This window comes from Hydractinia symbiolongicarpus, chromosome 15 (assembly GCF_029227915.1).
Source record: "Hydractinia symbiolongicarpus strain clone_291-10 chromosome 15, HSymV2.1, whole genome shotgun sequence".
NCBI classification, from domain to species: domain Eukaryota; kingdom Metazoa; phylum Cnidaria; class Hydrozoa; order Anthoathecata; family Hydractiniidae; genus Hydractinia; species Hydractinia symbiolongicarpus.
Genome location: NC_079889.1, coordinates 135368 through 155604, shown reverse-complemented (window position 1 = coordinate 155604; position 20237 = coordinate 135368). Strand labels below are relative to the sequence as shown.

The following is a 20237-nucleotide window of genomic DNA, read 5'->3' as shown; positions in this document are numbered from 1 at the left end:
GCAATTATTCTAAATAAACTGAGAGTCAGCACATGAATCTCCGAAATTTCATTTAAAAACAACAGAAAAAGCCCAGCGTATAAAAAAATACGGATTTTGAAATGATAAGAATTTGAATCCAAACAAAGATTGATTGAAGGAATGGTAAATATAATTAAAAATACGTGCACAAAAATAAAGGTGGGTGTCTTAGTAAACGCAAGCGTTGCATACGAAATGGCGAATTCCGTGAATACGTACATCTATGTGGGCTCCTGTTTTACGCTAAAATGACTGGACTAGCGCTTTTGAACTCAGGAGTTTTGGTGTGACTGCGTGCATATTCTTAGGCCGTGTTTGGAATTTAATTTATGGCAAAAAACATGTCACCAAATGATGACAACCATATTTATAACAAAGAACGAAGGTAAGCAGTTGCAGTGGTATATATTATGACAAGCATAGACAACTTTTCAAGATCTTTCATATCAAATAAACTTGTTTTTTCGGGGGAGGTAAGTGGGAAAAATGCTAAAAAAGAAACTACAAACCACCAAAAAGACAACATTAATTTAACTATATATATTATAACTAAAATACACTAAAAATCAAGCATTGATACGACTCAATACATTTCATAAGCATTGCGCCTAACTCTTTCTTCTTCTGCAGGGTATGAAGAAAAAGTCGACTCCAAATCAACAGTTCGCAAACAAAACATATCAACATGTGTAACAGCACGTATATCGTTCTTCCGAGGGACGTTGATAACAAGAGAATCGTCACCGAAATGTCCACCTTCTATTAATATTTGTGAGCTGTGTTCTTGAACAACTTCCACCTGAAGACATTCATAATAAGCTTCTGCTAATAAGACGAAGTATAGAATTCTTCCCATTAAATTTGGGAAGAATAAAAAATAGACTGTCGTTTTTTCAGCAATTAATCTCTAATCCACGAAACCCTTAAACTACAAATAACAAATGCGAAATATTTCTATTGACTTTTATTGTGACAGGCAAACTCCGGTGAATTCTCCACAGGCTAACGAGATCTCTATATTAATAACCGTTTTCTGTCTGTCGGCAAATAACAAGTCATGCTGACTCAAGCGCGAAATTTTAAGCTAAAGATAACAACTGTGATAAATTTTTATCGACCTTGCTGCAACGTTCGAATTTCGATGAGTCATAAAATAACTCTTGTCAATTTTTTATTCTTGATAATTGAGATCACATTTTTGAACACGTTTTCTTGATCATGCTAACCACGTGAAAATAGTCAGTCAGCACAATTCCACTCAAACCCTTTAAAAAATCACTCGCAGTTCTGAGAAATTCAGAAGTACAAAAAAAGGGTAAAAGGTACCCGACATATCCCCAGATTAAAAAAGGAAACAGTCCAGAACTATGCGTACCTTTCCACGTTTTACAAAATACATTTCATGACCTATATCGCCTTTACACGTGATCAACTCTCCCTTATGGAACTGTATAAGCTCAGCCTTGGTACACAACTGACGTATAAATGGCAGCTCGCAGCCTTGAAACAGCGGTACATTTTTCATGACGTCACCAGTCAGTTCCAAACATAACTCAGCGTGTAAACAGGGCGGCAAATTGTTGAACAAAGCCTCGTTACTTGAGCCGCTAAAATGATAAAAACATATGCAGAATTTAAGTAAGTAACATATTATTTCCTGTTATCAACAGTGTCGCTACAACTCCGGAATAGTATTTGGGAAATTCTCCGTTTTTTAATCCTTTTAAAAATGGGCTAACAGCATCACTTGACTAGTGCTCCGCAACCGACAGGCTGCAAAAGTTTTACATGGAAAGGCCAAATTATAGAACACTCCGCTCCACAAAGGGTCGAATTATTGTGGAAATGGAACAGGGTGAGCCTCTGGAGAAATTAACATTTTTAAAGATTTTAATTCTAAACAAATAACTTAAGATGCTAAATCTGCTGTTTATATTGAAAGGGAAAGTTCGGAGTTGATTGCTTACGGCTGCAGTCATTGAAATCCCCCCTTTTCTTCCAATATATTATGTCGGGGGTTGCAGTAAGATGTTTTCTTTTTGCTGGGATTTCCCTGATTTTAGTGAAAAGTTTTAAAAGATATGACCCACAATCTACACACTGCAAAAAAAAAAACATCCAGTATTTTAGGTTTTGATTCAACAACTCAGCTTAAAGATTATCATACGGACAACAATTATGCCCAATTGCTCTGGACAGTATTTTTCTGCCTAATAGCTCACAAGCCTGTAAGGACTGACGTAGTGTACCCAGAGGCGCATGGAAATTAACTTTTGTTAGTAAGATTTAAGGTCACTTCTTTTTTAGTCAATATTTACATTTAAGTTGCTTGAGGGTTGCTTAATGTTATACAACTAATTTTCGTAATTTGTGTACGGAGGGAAAAGGATAAAAGAAGTCATATTTTTTAGTAAAAAAAAAAAAACGAAAATATACTTATGGACCCGAAATAAACGGTCTAGTCTAAATAAAGTCTTTCCCAAGATCACTTTCTGGCTTGTATGCTGCTTTGGCATTTATTCCTGAATTCTCTGTGTTTTCAAGGTTCTGTGGCAATATTGCATTTGGTCAAAGTTTATATTTTTTGGCTAGGGTCGGTCCAGAAACTAAGATTAACATATAGAAATACTAACTGGTTTCGCCTCCAGATGTATTCAAAGAAGTTAACTACTCGAGCTTGAAGGTTTAAGGGCATTTTCTGTTCTTTCATGTGATGCTGCACAGCCGCAAAGCGTTCTTCAAATTTCACACGCAACGCTTCCGCATTGGCCATGGTGGACGCAACACTTCCCAATACAAAACCGAATACCAGCTTACCAGTCACCATGGTAACAGCTGCAACCACTAGAAGAAAATGGATACGAGTCGAAACTTAACATTTTTACATACAAAACATCCACGTGTAAACGTGTCACGTGTCGCATGGGGTTTTAAAACAACTTTTGTAGCTACCTTTTTCAATGTTGTTTGTCGCATGGATATCACCATAACCGGTTGACGTCATCGTAGCCAACGCCCAGTACAAACATTCAACATAGTTGTCAATATAAGTGTACTTTTCTGCAAAATAAACAATTTTTACTCCGAAAAGAAGATGTAATTGCGAACATTTTATTTTCCCGCATGCGTAGATAAGGTCGCTAATGATCAGACTCGAAGCAAACAAGTAAAAACTGTAGAAAATGCAAAAAAGCATTTTAGGAGTGTGCACAAAAATGAATTCACACGATTTACTGAATGGCCGAGAAGTGTGGGTGGGAGCACCATTTCCTTTTGTTATAGTGAACTTTTTTACGTAAACGCCCCTGCACAAAAATTTACCGAAATTACACTTGCCGTGCGAAATTAATGCGAATGGAGTTAAGCAACAGGTCCATTGAACTGGAATTAATATATGCAATAACTAACACGAATACGAGACTTCTATGGAATATACCTGTGTTTTCTCTATCTCCCACCCAGGAATCTTTACTGCACACAGCGCCTGGACATGCAATACCATACCACACACAAGCCAATGTTTGAAGCGAAACAAAGATTTGCACCAAATTTTCAACCATACGAATCAGCAACACGCTATTGGAAAACAGTATAAATCATAGAAATGTATTAAGGGCTATCTCGCACCTAAATATTACCTGAGTTGCAAATAATATTGATACATATTGTCCCTACACAAATGGCATAATTCTAGCGTAAGTTAAACAAAGTGTAACTGCCAGGCATGGTTAAAAAACACAATATTTGTCTTTCCTATATATGAGCGAGGCCTAGTGGTTATAGAGTTCGCTTCGTAATCAAAAGGTCCTTTGTTCGGTCCACAGCGCAGGCACGTTTAGCGAGTACCTTTATCACAGTTATCAATTTTGACGAATTCGAGATATTACCTATCACATTTAGTAGCTCTTAGAAAAAACTATCAAAAAAAAGAAAAGAAAAAAAAGAAAATAGATTGTTGCCAAGCTATCTCAGAATGCAAATGGTAACAGTATTAGCTGCTTTTGACGCACTACCTGGTCACATTGTCTTAAATGGATCTTGTGTCAATATTTTAGCATGTTTATTTAACTAATCAATCTGGCTACTAAAATCATATATAAACTGGAAAAGTTATTCTCGTAAATTTCAAGAAGTAAATTCAGTGAATGTGGTAAATTGAACTGGTTATATGCAGGCATACTTTTTAGTCAGCTCTATTGCAATATTTACTCAAAAGTAGAAGATATCCCCTAAAAGCCAGAGCTTGGAATAAAGAGCAGGGGGGAAACCATAAATCTTAAATAGCGGGCGTTACATCCCAAGTGAGAATGTCATCAAGCAGATCCCAGGTAACTACCATGGTAAAACCCAGAGGAGAAATGATTTCATTTACTCAGACATTTGGAACAGTGGAATTGAAATAAATTACTTCAATGCAACATCAACTGACAGCAAGTCATTATAGCGTTTTTAAAAAGTTACCAAGTTTTGTATGTTTTATGGGAGTTTGATAGGACAAAACACACATTACAGCTGTTTTTAAAAAAATTTGCTGTATCCTCAAGAAGTAATGACAGGTATTACTGACATTTTATTTCTTCACTCATTCTAGAAGATGGGTTTAACATAATAGACGTGTCAAAGGTAAAATTGCGTATTTAAAAGTTAGATGCGACACCCATTCAACGCCCCCTTAATACACATGTTTAAACTGTTAGGGCGCATATGAAGGGAGGAAATAGCTATCACCATTTGCTCAGACTCACTTGATGTTGAGTTTCTTTAAGTAATCTTCAAACCAGTCTCGGAGTCGCTTGAATCGTAACACGTGCAGAAGATTGAAATAAGAATAGTACTTGAGTCGGTTTGTTGAAGAGGCGAAACAAAACACTTGAAGCGGAAAGTTGGCGACGGCGTCGAAACGGAATTGCCCATGAAGGTAGTTTTTAGTGATTTCGTTGAGCAAAGTAATTTTTTCACCAGTTGGAGTGTAAAAACTCATATGAAACTTCAGGAAGATCTAAAATAAAGGAAATAACGTTTTACATCATAATTGTCAATGTAAGCCACTTGTTGATGACTCTTGTTTGAAATTTGAAAAATCCTAACAATCTATTTATGTCCATATTAATTTTAATTACCAATTACAGTTTTATTGATAAAGATGTTTCCCGAAATTCACGAATATGGACAACACCAGTCAGTAAAATGTTCGAACATTTTGTTTTTATTTATTCACCCAGCTTTATCGAATGGTTCTTCTTTGCCGCTATCATGACTTCACACGTAAAGATGAGACTGGGCATCTCAAGATTTTTCTGTTCAAGCTGACGTTGAAGTATTAAACGTGAAAAGACTTGTTGTTGTGATTTACTTGAAACTCAGTTAAATGAATGGTTGAATTTTGAATTTTTGAAATTGGTTAAAATAAATCATAATTTTCAAGAAACGGACATAAATATTCACGGTTCAGTTATTCTTTTGTCAGTGTGGAAGCTAGTGCTCTTCATTCCAGAGAATAGTTTTTCTGTGACTACAGAGAGATTCACATTGAAGAAGACTTTTATTTAAAATAGGAAAATTATCATATATCTCACATATTTTCTAGATTCTTCACCAACTTATGTATGATTCTGGCGAGAGAACATTTTTTAGGTTTTGTTAGGCGTGACTGAGGTTAGAAATTTAGATTTTAGGAAGTAAAATAAGTTACCTCCACGTAAAAGGAGACTTCAGTAACTAAATTAAACACAATTAAGAACGTTGGGTGGTGTTGGAAGGTAGCCTAAAAACAACAATGGCACATCATGCGTAAAGTGAGATTGTGTAATTCTAAAATCAACAACAGTAAAATATACTCACCATGTAAGTCGAAGTTAGAAAAGTCACGAATATTAAGAAAGCGTTTACTTCCGCAATGTGACGTGCCTTGCTGTCGGTATCTATGACAAACTTCATCATCTCTCTTATTTGTTTCTTCTTTGTTCGAAGCAGCTCAACACATCTTTGAAGTAGAGTAGGTGCGGATTCAACATCGATTTGCTCAATATCCTGTGAAAAATAAACTTGTTACATACTGACTATGATAAGAAAAGTATCACGACACACCTACATTCTACAAGGAAATTTATCTCAGAAAGTTATTTAGCTTTTCTTCACCTTTACCGAGCACGCAGAATCTCCACCCAAAATTTTTTCCTCAGTTACGCATACAAATATATTTCAATGAAAAAAATATTAATTTGTTTTGAAGGCGAAACTTTCAACTTACTTCAGTTAAATCAGATCCTGAAGCAGCGTTGTTTTCTTGATTCTCACTTTCCTCTTTTTTTCGATCTTCTTCTTCTTTTTTCTTGGCCTGTGCAGCCAGCGCACGTTGCTTCACCATGTTTTGGCGTTCTTCTGCTGTTTCGATGATCTGTTTTTTGATTTGTGGATAATAACTCAACACAACGTCCAAATCTTTTTTCTTCAACACAAACACGTCTGCGTTTGTCTGCGCCCTGTACAAACGCAACAGAAGAGCAGTTTTATAAAATTCAGCAAAACCTTTGTCAATAAAGCCGCAATTTCTTAGTCTATTTAGCTCATTACGGGGCAAATACTTTCACTTTAACAAATTTGAAAGCAAACACAAAAAAGGTCAGTACACACCAAAAACAAATAGATCTCACCAAATTTTAATAACAGATTGCCGATTTCTATAAGTAAACCTGCACATTAGCTTCCTTAGCGATGCATAGATGATGAATCGATCTAAACCACTGTCACTTGCCGGGCGATTGCTCTACCGACTGATCGATATCGATCCGATGCTATCTCTCTAGCACATGTAGTAGACGAGACAAGGATACTACCTCCTTGCAAAATACCATAAGGGCAAGACGTAAGTCCTCCTTGCAAAATACCTCTCTACTAACACGTACCCACGAGATATCACAAAGACAGCCGGAGCTGTGCATCAATTTGTGATATCTCGATATCTCCACCATCTTTGCAGCATTTGAGAAGCTAATGTACAGGATAACTATACTAATTAACTTACATATATGCAAGGCTATTTTTATGATTTATCTTTTATGAAGAATTTCCAGGTACAAGAAAAAATATGTTTTATTTAAAAAACGTTTGGTCTCTTTTTGCCTCTATTTCAAATAATCAGAAAACGGAGAAGAAAAAAGGACAGCCAGTATAGTATCTTTTTATTTGATCTCCTTGTCTGTTCAGGTGTCGAAGCCACAAAGTTATACCTAATTGATGCTGTTCTTGGGCAACTGAAAATTGTGCTGATCTCTCCAAAGAATCTTCCAGGAGACATGGTATCGAAAACGATCGGTACTTCATGTTCCGAAACAACTTCCACCACGCCTTTATTGATAAAAAACATCTAAAACAAGGGTAAAGAAAAATTGCATTGATAACTTCTTTTATAAAAATATCCTAAAAATATGCTGCGTCCATAAGAGATGTTAAAAATAAACAACATCATTAAAAGGTGTATTCATAATAAACTTACTTCTTCTCCAATGTCGCCTTTACGCACAATGTATTCACCTTTTGGAACCAGGAGTGGTTGGATATACAAGGATAGCATTTTCGTGAAGCCGAGTTCTGTCCCTTGAAATAGTGGTACCTACATAACAAATACAAAAACAACTAGTCGGAAACAAGTGAAAACTAACATAAGATCGAGAAAATTTTCCAGGATTAAATCGATTTTTTAAGATTGTTTAGGCGTCATCCTGTTGTATAGTTAGTCTTTGTTGTAAGTCATTTTCTTAAACTTTCCATAGTTTCGTTTTTTTGTTAACAATCAGCAATCGCATAGTTAAATTTGATTTGAACGTCTTCGCGACATCACAGCAGGCATTAATTGCGAATAATAACCGAATTGCACAATAATCAAACACAATTCAACCAATAAGACTGCTTACTTTAAATGTTATCGCTTATTGTCTGCTCGCACAGGTAATAACTGTAATATCTACCAGCTGGGGCCGTTTACATAAGAAAAGAAAGTGAACTGAAAGTGGTTTGAGACACTTTAGTCCATATTGTGTTCCTTACGACTCTTTATAAGTTTTACTACTTCGTGCAAAGTGAATCTCACTTTATGCGACATTCGCTTCAACCACATTGAACAAAGTAAAATTTCAAATTAGTGTGAAATTTTCAAGTGCATACTTCCATGCGCATGCTGGTCGTACGAAGGCGAAATATTTTGTTGCACTTTTCTACCGTACTAAGGAATTTCACTTTGCTAGGATATTCCTTCAGTCTCATGCAAACGAATTCTAACGAGTGCTATGGAAGATCAATGAAATGACCTTAACGGAGTTATATTTTGACAGAATGAACATCACGTGGCAGATATAATATAAAACAAAATATCAAAAAAATATTTAGCACGTACAGATTCAATAATATCTTTGTACAGGGAGAGTGTGATATCAGCTTGCAACGAAATGGGTAATCCTTGAAACAAATTTTCCAAGTCGACGCCCTTATTTCTGCTCCATAGAAACTCATAAAACCTAAAATCAATGCGAGGTATAGGTCATTTCAGTTAATTTAAATTCAACAAAACAAATAATAAAAAAAAAAAAAAAACACACAAAAAAACCCAGCCAATAATCAAACAAGTCTCCAACTAAAGCTTTAAAACTAGATTAAAAGGAATTTACAAACTCTATTATCTAACTCAAAGTAACTCAAAAGGTGAAAAAAATGAACTTAAATTAACGACTATACTAAAACACTAAAGAATTACCCTTTTACTCTCTTTTCTAAACTTGGTGTAACATTTTGCTCCTAAAATTTAGTAAACATTAAAACACATTGCTCGCTGCAACTAGACAGAATGTTACGCTCAAGATACAGTGCAAAAACTGGTTTGAATAAAGATTAGGTTCAGATTAAATTGGGCATGTTTAAAAAATCAGTTTTTCGGAAAATAGGCTTCTGCATTAAAGTGTTGTTTGAATAACGCAAATGTAAAAAAGTTTATTTCAAATTCTGCACTGCGAACAAAATTGCTGGTGAACGCATACACAAAGTGTAGCTTTACGTCCCCTCACATGCTAAACTGATCTCCCAGCTTGCAAAATATACTAACTTAAGAGAAAAATTAGATCAAATTTTTATACGCACATGTGGAACCAACCTACCTTTAGAAACCGGTTGATTGTGTCTAACTTCTGTTGGTACCTTGATCTCTGCACGTCAGCATTGGCTAGAGAAGCAGCTGCGCTGGCAACAACGTAACCATAGAAAACAACACCCACAATCATGCAGATCAGGGAGACACCCATCTAAGCAAAGATATCAGTAGAAACACCCATTTACACTCAGACGCCCATAAAAACCCTCTAAACAGAGACACCCATCTCAACAGAGATGCTCGTGGAAACACCCATCGCAACAGAGACACCCATAGAAACACCAATTTTAACAGAGACGCCCATAGAAACATCCATCTAAACACAGATGCCTGTAGAAACGTCTATCTAAACAGAGAAAGCTGTAGAAACAAACGTCTTAAGGCGATGACACACGATCCAATTTTTCGAATTCGACATATCAAAGCCGATTATTCGAATCGTGTATTATCTACAGCCCTTAAACTTAGAGACACCGAGTTAAATGAAAACACTCTTAACACATCCGGTACAATTAGATTAAATTATTGAGATCTTTATATTTTCCATATATATCGACTATATTAAATTGTCGCTAATTTTGTTGTGTGATTGGTTGATGGGTAGAGTTGTGCAGGCGCGCTGAAGTATGCCAATAGCGAATCTTATACGCTAACTACAGAGCCTACATGTGTGCAAACCCTTTTGTCCACGTTAAAAAAATGACTACAAAGCTGCTTTTGTTTCATTAATTGTGTCCATGATTATCCAAGCAAAAAATGTTGTTCTAACTGGCATTTGCCCCCAGACATTTTGGTGGATTTTTTCACATTCTGATTTACTGGCGCGTTACCTTGTGGTTATGGAGTTCGCTTCTTAACCACAAGGTCCGTGGTTCAGTCCACAGCGCGGGCATTTTTAGCAAGTGTATGTAAATTGTGGGGTAAACTCAATACCACGTTCGTCAGTCTAAGGGGCTGTTTATATGAGCCGGTTGGCGGGATGGCTTGTTTACCGAGATCTCGCTTGTTCCTCATATTCCTCATATTTTTGCTCATCTGTTTATATAGTCAAACGGGCTGGCTTGGTAGGCGAGGTCTCGTTTCTGAGAGGCGGGATCCCATTAGGCGAGATGAACATTTTCTTATATAAACAGTGACAAAGCGGGCTAGCCTGCCTAGGCGAAATAGTTTATTATGCTCAACTAATGAAAATCTTTTGTTATGAAAAGTATTTCTTTTGTTCTACATTATTTAATATTTTTATTGTTCAGAGCCAGCCCGCCTAACCGAAGTAGTTTTTTTTACTTCATATAAACGCAAGTTAAAAGCCAGCCCATCCTATTATCTCAGGTATAAAAGATACTCTAAAAAAATCCTTAAAAAATAAAACATTGGATCCTTTGAAATCGCCATTTTGGATTTTTAAGTAGACCACGAAAAATAACACAAGTAGCTGTAGCCTTAACAAAATTACAATTCGAGCTTACTAGAATACTGGATGACTTTCCTTAAGGCTAGTTTACATTTCCTGAAAGTAAAAAACACAAACTACTTTTAGTGTTTACTTTCGTACTTACTTCATTGACAAGGTACGCGTGTATATCTCCGTATCCAACAGAACATGTTGTAGCAGCTGCCCAGTAAATACTTGTGACATACTGGTAGAAAAAATCTTCTCTACCTGAAACATTAAGAGAAAAAAAAAAGGTTTTTAGTTCATTGTCACAGGTAGTTTCCCTTTAAACTAAAACACAACAATGTCAAAGGTAGTAAGTTAAGACTATGAAAATGACACTACTCTCACGTTGTGATCACTTACCAAGATTTCTGCCATTTTCAACAGCCCATGAATTTGCATTACATATGGTGTTGTTATTCGAATCCAGATGTCCCAGAGGCAATTGCTTTGAATGGTCATGGCCGTGCAATACATCCGCTGCACTACTAACTTTGATCTCGCCACGATATGGACATCCCATCAAAAACCAAGTACATGCACATAAATGGGTTAGTAAGATCATGTAGGTTGCAAATTTGATTTTCCTAAACAAGAGGATTTTAGGTCAGGTGCTTTTCAAACATTACAATACAACAGCTAGTGTTATAAAAACAAAACGTTGCAGCTACATGAAATCTCTTACTGCTTTGTCTCTCTTACTTTCTCCCAATGTTTCTTACAAAAAGCTACGTTTTGGTCTCATTTTGTGACAATCTACCTAACAAACGTCACAATCACTGCAAAAAGAGCCTCTGATTAACCCTTTTTTAGATGGCCACAAGTATTTCAGTTATACACACGAATTTTGAGAAATATACAGAATCGTATATACCTGTATAGCGAAGCGTGACCACTTATTGGTTCATTAAGATAATTGAAGTATTGCACCTAATACGAAACGATAAAAGAATTAAAATTCACATTTCACATGAAATGGTTAAGTAACGTAATTACTATGGTAATATTTATATTATTCAATTCAATGCCAATGTCAATGCCAATGCCAATGCCAATGCCAATGACTGAACAATATAATTATATTTTCAAACTGAAATAAGGTTGTAAAAATTGGCGAAGTTTGGTGCTATTGAAAAGTAGCTAATGGCAGTATATTATTACGTTAAAATAACTCTCTGTGCAGCATATGAAAAACATATCTTACCACTCTAATCATATGTAAGACACGATTCAACTTTGTGTAACCAAAAGCCACTAAATGATACAAATCATAATTAAAAGCGCACAGAAAATTATATTTACACCTGAAAGCCAAAAATATAAGGTGTAGTAAAAACAATAAGCATACATAAGAACACACAAAGGACAGTATAATCAAGGCTTTCAATAGGAGGATTGAATACAAGGGATATCCTGTATTTTTAGTTTCGCAATCAGTAAAATTCTTTTTTCCAAAATAACATATTGCACAAACATGCAAGAAATAAACAAGTCCATGGATATATGCAACGTTATATGTCAATAAAACACATTACATTGTTTAGGAGCCCCTACAAAAATTTGCATAAAACTTATGGATGATTTTTAGCTGAAATATTACAACACATAAAAAGAAAACTAAATCAAACCCATAACTTTTAGGCAATAAATTTTTACCTTTATTCCCAGAAGCTAAAACTACCACATCAGCTGGAACACAAGCAATGAAATCCAATATAAAATTTGTTCTAAATGAGAGAAAGTGATGAAGACGAATAAGAAGCCGGAAAAGCATTTGTATTAGCACATGTTTTGATCAACAACTGCATACACTCTTTAAATTGTGCAGTTCCAATGAATGCAGTGGAATGTTAAATAAAAATAGAAAAAAAATTCTTTCTTTTTTTTGTCATATTTGTTGATGGCATTTGTTGTTATGTGTTTCAACATTATTGTTGTAAGGTAATTTTGGCAATCAACTGTTGAGCGAAAATGCCATTGTTATAAGATGCTAAAGTATATTAACAGCTTAAATGTGAAAAAAGAATAAAATAAGACATTGCACCATACTTAAGGTAATTTTTTGCAGTAGCAGTCGGGTGAGTGACCAGTACTCCTTCAGAATTATAAAAACTGACATGAAGCTTGATGTACCTTAAATAAAACATGATCATAATACGTAACTGCCATTACAACTATAGGAGCTGGCGTTATGAGAATATTGATACCTTCATATCTACTTCACAGTAAATCAAAACAAGAACTATTTTTAAAAACAAGGCAAGTGCTGAGCATTTCATTTTAAAAACACAAACAAAGAAATGTCAAATGCTTAACGTTTTAAGCGTAACTGTGAATTTTTTAGTTATTTAAACCCGTGCAGAAATCCATTAAAAAAATATTTAAAATTATTTAAGATTTATTGGGCTTTTGTGATTAAAAAAAATTTAAAAACATTTAAATGAAATAGATAACAACAATAAAGATAACTAATTAACCGTGACTTTTCCCGTACATTAATTTATAACAAAGCAATTACTTTTCTGTGGTTTTAAAACCCGCCAAGGCAAATTAAACCACCATAGCAAAATTTTGAAATTATTTTATTTTTGTCATATGATTTGTTCCAGGCAATTAAAAATATAAACAAAAGTTTTATAAAATATAGAATATAGTTTTTAGAAGATGTTTTATATAATAATGTAACCTATGCCTGCCACAAATAATCAAAACAAGCAACGGTTCTCTCCTCTTATCAAGACTTTCATCAGACAATTTCCTACTAAAAAAACCAATACTCTTAAACAATTTATTGCCTAGTTCCACTAAAAACACATAATAATCGGTCCAAAACTATGTTCTTCCTAATAAGTCTTATTCCATCTCCAAGTAAAATAAATTACATTCTACTGTTTTTCCAACTTAGTAGCCGAAATATATTAAACTTGTCTCCTGCTGATTTTTCCTTTTGGGATATACTCTCGTGCTTCCATCATCTATTTGCCCTGAACCAATTTTGTACAGTATCAACAGTAAAAGAAAATATATTAACATACTGCCTGGTAGTGAACGGTATTCGATTCGCGGTCCCAAGAACTGGGAGCCGCAGACGAACCCACTACGCTATGTGCAGCAATATGATAGTGATGCAAACATGCAGGTAATCCAGATGGTGTGTGTGGTTATTTATCATGGTAAACTCGACCTTTTTTACGACAGTTAAAGCAATTTAGGAGACCATTATCAGCTGAAAAAATATTAACTGAACTGTCTATACATAGTTCCAACATCAATTATAAAGTGAACTAGAAGCAACCGTTTCACTGAAAGCATCTGTTTATATACAACAAGCTCAACACTTTCCTGTTTTCAATTAATACAATATAAACTGTTTTGTCTATCTAGACTTGTATGTAGCTATGTTTTCACGATTCTCTTGCAATGTTATTTGTTTACATTTATAGCTACCATTGTTAAGACGTTTTATCCAATCAGCGCTACGGATTTTCCGTATTAACCGGTTGAAAATAGCTATCAGTTAATAAAACACAGTATTGTTTTCATTTACTGCAAAATAGATATGGAAATACTACAAAAGGATGCCAAAATAAATCAACAATTTGAGAGCTCGCTTTACCTAATAATGTTTTATAAATGAAAACGATCTGTCAGGCCATCCATAGTAGATATAGATACTAAAACAAACTTTTTTCTTTACTTACATATCAATAATAAACATCACATCAAATGTGTAGTTGATTATCCAGAGTATTTCTTGATCTTGCAGAAATGCAACTTGTAGACCCAGTGTAAAGAAATAAATGCAAGATGTTGCAACTGTTAGACCAGTCCACACACGAAAGAAGTAATTGTGAGGATCAAATGTTGTTCTGAAAGTAGAAAATATAAAATAAGCTTGGTGTGTACCATAAGTGATTCTCTTTAGAGAGATGAAAACAATAAAGAATTGTGTTAAGCAGGTGAGCATGAAGATTATATCTCTTCAAGCAAGGAAAACAAAATGTTGACAATTATATTGTTTGTTGACAGTAAATCTGTCGAGCTAAAACTACAACTACTAGAGATGGAAGATTATAACTGACCTTAATAACAAGTACGATAGATAGTACAAAACAGGATGCAACTTTTCATAGGGAGCTTTAAATTCTAAATTAAGTTCTTCATTCACATTCGATTCTTCCTCTGATCTAAAGGTAATAAGTCAAGATTTTATTATAATCATTTGAATAAAACCAGCCATTTTTCTAAAACACAAGAACAAACAAAAGTTAAAATAGATAATCTCTCTTTACATATGCATTTAAAATAACATGTGTACAATACAAAGGGTCCACGAAAATTTGCTCAGACCGAAGCTAAAAAACAAGGATTTTTCAAACACCAAGTGTTATGTAAACATCAATTCCTCAGGATTTTAACACTACCAAGCAAAACCTAGGTTTTAAGTAGTGATGGAGAGCAAAAATTTACTTGCAAATCAATCTTGTTATTAACAGGAGCAATAGGAATAATAATGCTATTTTTAAAAAGTGACAGGAAGCAGAAACTCATTTGTACATGAACAACCAACAAAAATTAATATAATGAAAACGTGTTCTCAAATCGCAAAAACGTAAACAATTTTTTCTTTATTTCTTATTTTTCTTATCTCACCTGAAGAAAATAGTTGATAAATTACACTTTCCTACATACTAAAAATTCCATTCTCTTGCCTTACTTTTAGTCTTCCAACTTAAAATTCAGTATAAAAGAATAAATGGACAAGAACCCTTGTTGTCAACACGATTAATAATAAGAAGAATTCCACTAGAATAGAAACAACATGTCAGCATATTTTGCAAATATAAAATATCATATCGGATGAAAATGACGATATTTTGCGCAGTTAAAGTTAGATAAATAAATTTCATGACAAAGCTAAATGCATTTGATTATCAGCTATGTTGATTTGTCGATCAAAAGTGTCCAACGGCAGTGCAAGTTTGTGGTACTTTCTTCAACATTATGCAGGATAAACTTACAGATGTTTACTTAATGAAATTCGTCGAAAAACAGATTTGCTTCTCAGCTTTCGACTTCTTTCAATAAGATCAATACGCTGGGCTGCTCGTGGTGCACCAGCTACTTTAGCTGCTTCCCTGATTTTCTGCAGAACAATTTTGTTATCACTGGTAGATTGAAGTTGTCTAGGAGAAGTAAACAAAGGTATAAATTAATCAATTTACATTTTTAAAAAATTGTTACTCTTTCATTCCAAATTAAAGGGATCCCAAAGTGAAATAATGTCGAAATAATGCTGTACAACTTAAAATATTGTTTAGCAAGGTTATTTAAAATTATTTGGTAACTTTCCTTGTCAATATGTTTGCATTTAATGATTTAGTTTTCCTGTATAAATCATGTCATACTTGTGTTATAGCAAAGTTTTAACATAACATAAAAATTATAACCTAGTCCCGTTCCTCTTTTGGATGACAAAATCCTATAATTTGTGATCTACACGTTTGTTTTCAATAAACACAACATTTTATTTAATTCTACTGAAAAAGAATAATTTTTTTGCAGGTTTTTTGCAGGTTTTTAAAACAGGGTGGACAAGAAAAGTGTGATAAAAAGAGTATAACAATTGATTCGTTCAAAACATGTGTTTAGGTAGTAAATGAATATTCAACATATTCATGAAATCGGGAATTTAACTGAACTGTGGTTTTGCAAATGAAGACATAAATTACGTGGCCCAAAGTCTTCGAGTTGAACAATGTATATTTAAGTGCTTAAGTTTATATTCAGGGATGCTATATTTATGTTTGTATATTCTATAGGTTTAAAACTCAATTACAAAACCCTATCGTATTTTAATGATTGTGCATTACTTGAATCAATAATAAGCATAAAAAAACTGTATAAAAACATATACTTTACTCGGAGACACTTTCGCGAGAGAAATTTTCGAAATTTTTTGGATAAATTTTCGCGAATCTACAAACTGAAAGATTTTCGCGAGATAAACTTTCGCGACATCTGAAATTGGGTAGTTTTGGTGGCATAAACTTTTGCGATTCGTGATTTTGAACTTATTTTTTATGTTCTTATAAAAAAGTGGCATATATTTCTTATGATAGAAAAAAAAGAAGTTTTTTTTTTAATGATATAATTTTCTTTCTTATGGTATGTAAAAACTTCTATTTACGAATTGGGTTTATCATCAAAATCACAAAACAGATCAACACATTTCCCACGCATAGCCGTAGTCGTCTTCTTCGCCAGTAACTGTTATAAGCATTCCGTTCCTCTTCATCAATTCTTCAAACGGCATCCAGATCTTTGATTGATTTTTTTTAAATACATACGTTTGAAGCATCGCTTTTGTTTATTTCTAAGTTTATTCCAACCTCGTTCCTAGCCTAGCGCCAGTTGTCTCTTTTTTAAATCAGGAGGGCGAACAAAGTGAGGGCGAGTCAAGAAATAACTTTTAAAACCAGCAATTTTTTAAAAAAATTTTAGTAGATAAACTTTAGCGATTGTCCATTTTTGAAAGTTTCACGAGAGTTTCGTGAAAAAAAGCCAAAAAATGCGAAATTCGCGAAAATCTTCTCTCGCGAAAGTTTCCCCGAATAAAGTATATGAATGAAACAAATAATACAACCAGGCTTTATTTACAATCGCATTTCATTTGCACGTATGAATAACAGTACTCTACCGAAAAAATAAGACAAGACAAACCTTTCAATAAGTGGGAAATTTACAAGTACTTGATCTAAATCATTTTTCCGTAACATGGCTACCTCACAGTAGGTTTTTGCTCTGACATCAGCTGTGCGACTCTCACCAAAAATTAAACCAACCTTTACAACAGATTAAAAAGAGCAATCAGAATATTCACTTTGCTATTAGTATACCTTAGTGTGAATAAAATAAACTCCATAAAGACCTGATTTAGTGCTTTGCAATTAATTTTATTAAAAAATCATTTTTTTTTCATACAAAATTTTTAGTTTACCTCACCAAAATAACCACCAGGACCTAACGTAGCTACTACGTAAGATTGATCTTTTGATAATACTTCAACAAGACCTCTTCTCATAATGTACATCTCTCTTCCAACATCACCACTATAAACAATCATGTCTCCTAAAATATAAGACAAGAATGTAAAAAAGTAGGAAGTACTTATAGTTTGAAATTCCATTCGTAACAGTTCGTATGCCAACCATATGTATCAAGACCAATAACAACAGAATAGCTAAGATACCTAGCATCAAACTAGCACTGTACGAACAGGACAGTTTTTAGGTTGACAAAAAAGGCTTCGAAAAAAGCCAAACAAAGGATGATATTACGAATAATGTACAAGCCCAGACCTGGCTTTAAAGTACACTTAAACATTTAAATTAACAAAACAAACCTGGCATAAATACATAGGTGATTAACTTGGCAGACAATTGCTTAATGAAGCTGATATCTGTATTCATGAAAATGGGAACCTGTGAAAAAGTTATTAAAATAACAGAATACTGTTTTAGCGTAATTAACTAGTCAAACTGTGCCTGCTGCAACAATGAAGTATTTTTTTCTTTGCATAAAATAAAGCACAAAGCAAGCCAGAGATATTTAATCAAATTGGGTTAGAAGTATTAGAACAAAAATAATCTACCTTGCAAATTATTTCATTCATTTCTTCAAAAGAAACATCCTGTTGTAGGCGATTTGGTATATCACCCATTAATAATTGCGCACCTGGAATGGCTTCTCCTCTAAAAAATATAAAGTTAAAAGTACTTTTATAAACCAAAAGCTGTTTTTGTTGCCAAAGCAATATTATACAAATTTACAGAACACTAGTTTCATTATAATAAACAAATTTCGTAATAAGTATCTAATTAAGGAAAAAAAACTGGGGTTGAAGTTAGTCAGGGAAAATTAATAGTCGGGAAGAGTCTTTAATACATGTATATAGTCACTTTCCCTGCCTAAAGTTAGGTGACTCACATGAAATCATTATTTTTATTTTTTAATGTTTTCTTTCCTTCTCCTGTCATCACCAATATTCATTACATAGTATAAAAATTAGTTGATTTGACTTAAGCAGGAATACAATTAGAGCATATAGTTGAGTCAAAGTTAAGGACTAAGCTGATATGAGAAAACTTTTAGCTGAAGGAGACTTCAGTCATAAATCCTTAGAATTAGTCACGTTTCTTGGTTCCCGCCACCTCCCCCTATGTATATTAAATCCAGTGAAGTATCACAACAGTACAAATGTTAACTTATGCCTCTACATAGAAAGTGCATCAAAACTTTGTCAAATTGATCTGCAATAAAGACACAAAATACTATTTATAAAATAAAATATTAAAACGGTTATCAATCGAACCTGTGTATCCTCCACACCAGTCCAAGATAACGATCAACTCTTTCAATGAGGTTGTGACTAAGTTTTTGCTCCGTCATGAAAGACAATACAGCATTGATGCGCCCCATAAATTCAACTCTAAAACAACTATGCCTATTCAGTAAAAGCTTAAATAAACTTAATAGTACAAAATTTAGTTTAATGATAGTGTTTACATTATGAACAAAAAAAAGAAACAAACGCAGACCTGCCAGCTCTTGCAATTATTGCAGGATTCAACGGAAGACTCCAGCTTTATGAAGCTTTTATCCCCTGTCCGATTACCAATTAAACCAAATAAAATTCAGATAATCTTGTACTTTGTCCTGAGTACTTGTTATTAATGCTTTTTACCTAACCTCTGACAGAATAACTTATTAAATTGTAACCAAGCGATATCGATACACCTTGTGCAAGCACCATTTAATTCCTGTATGTACAACTGATTGTACAAAATGCTTTGATTCTTTATACAAATCAGTGTCCTAAATTTTTTAAAACCAACCGAATTAACACGGCAGATTTAGAGAAGCTTGGAAAGAGAAGAAAATAGTTAAAAGCAACGATTCTTGCTACATTTTTAGAGCATTTATAAGACTAAATTCTAGATAGGAAATATAAGTCTACCTATTTCCATATTTTCGATGTTGGCATATCTGCTAACAAAAAACAATTACATACTTTGGAGACATCATGTTTGTAAGAATTGCAGCAATCGTACTCAGGCAATATCCATAGAGCAGTAAACCGTTGATCGTAACAAATATAACTATGAATTCACCCAAAGAACTTGTTGCGTATACATCCCCATAGCCAGTTGATGTCATTGTGGCTGCAGCCCAATATAGTGTTAACACATACGTTTCTAATGTATTGCTTTCACCAGTTATGCCTGTATGTACTGCCCAGCTGTTAGGTGAGCATCTAAATAATGTGTTATCAAGTTCATAAAATTTTGCAATAAGTAATCAGACCTTATGCAGGGAAAAACCTTTAATAAGCACAGAATTATAGATTGCAAGTCCCAAATACAACTCAATGTCAGCACCGTATTGGCAAAAAAATAAGGTCTATCCAGCCGGCCAAGAAATTTTAGAGGGGCCACGTAGCAACCCGAGTCTGACCTCCAAAATTATTATTGCTTACAAGATAAATGTGTAGCGAATAATGAACATTCCGGTCTTTGCTAACATATAAAACAGATCCCTAAACGTTTATTGGAGTGTTTCATTGTCCACCATGTAATTTTG

At 34.1% G+C, this 20237-nt stretch overlaps 1 protein-coding gene across 1 annotated transcript in view; it reads right to left on the bottom strand.

Annotated features, from left to right (window-relative positions):
* Positions 1-548: 548 nt before the first annotated feature.
* The window catches only part of LOC130629051 (uncharacterized), a 33061-nt gene continuing 13372 nt past the window's right edge, over positions 549-20237 (bottom strand). The window contains exons 15-43 of the mRNA XM_057442147.1: positions 19669-19911; positions 18970-19086; positions 18250-18349; positions 18001-18079; positions 17596-17726; positions 17319-17440; positions 15617-15781; positions 14678-14782; positions 14297-14464; positions 12645-12728; positions 12252-12322; positions 11800-11849; positions 11470-11525; positions 10959-11182; positions 10717-10820; positions 9168-9311; positions 8771-8811; positions 8414-8534; positions 7517-7633; positions 7251-7387; positions 6272-6503; positions 5863-6051; positions 5714-5785; positions 4767-5020; positions 3458-3597; positions 2974-3081; positions 2655-2865; positions 1397-1628; positions 549-820 (exon numbers count right to left, since the gene is read on the bottom strand). Coding sequence (XP_057298130.1) covers positions 605-820; positions 1397-1628; positions 2655-2865; positions 2974-3081; positions 3458-3597; positions 4767-5020; positions 5714-5785; positions 5863-6051; positions 6272-6503; positions 7251-7387; positions 7517-7633; positions 8414-8534; positions 8771-8811; positions 9168-9311; positions 10717-10820; positions 10959-11182; positions 11470-11525; positions 11800-11849; positions 12252-12322; positions 12645-12728; positions 14297-14464; positions 14678-14782; positions 15617-15781; positions 17319-17440; positions 17596-17726; positions 18001-18079; positions 18250-18349; positions 18970-19086; positions 19669-19911 — 4033 coding nt within the window. The 3' untranslated portion in view covers positions 549-604. The remainder of the gene's footprint in view (positions 821-1396; positions 1629-2654; positions 2866-2973; positions 3082-3457; positions 3598-4766; positions 5021-5713; positions 5786-5862; positions 6052-6271; positions 6504-7250; positions 7388-7516; positions 7634-8413; positions 8535-8770; positions 8812-9167; positions 9312-10716; positions 10821-10958; positions 11183-11469; positions 11526-11799; positions 11850-12251; positions 12323-12644; positions 12729-14296; positions 14465-14677; positions 14783-15616; positions 15782-17318; positions 17441-17595; positions 17727-18000; positions 18080-18249; positions 18350-18969; positions 19087-19668; positions 19912-20237) is intronic.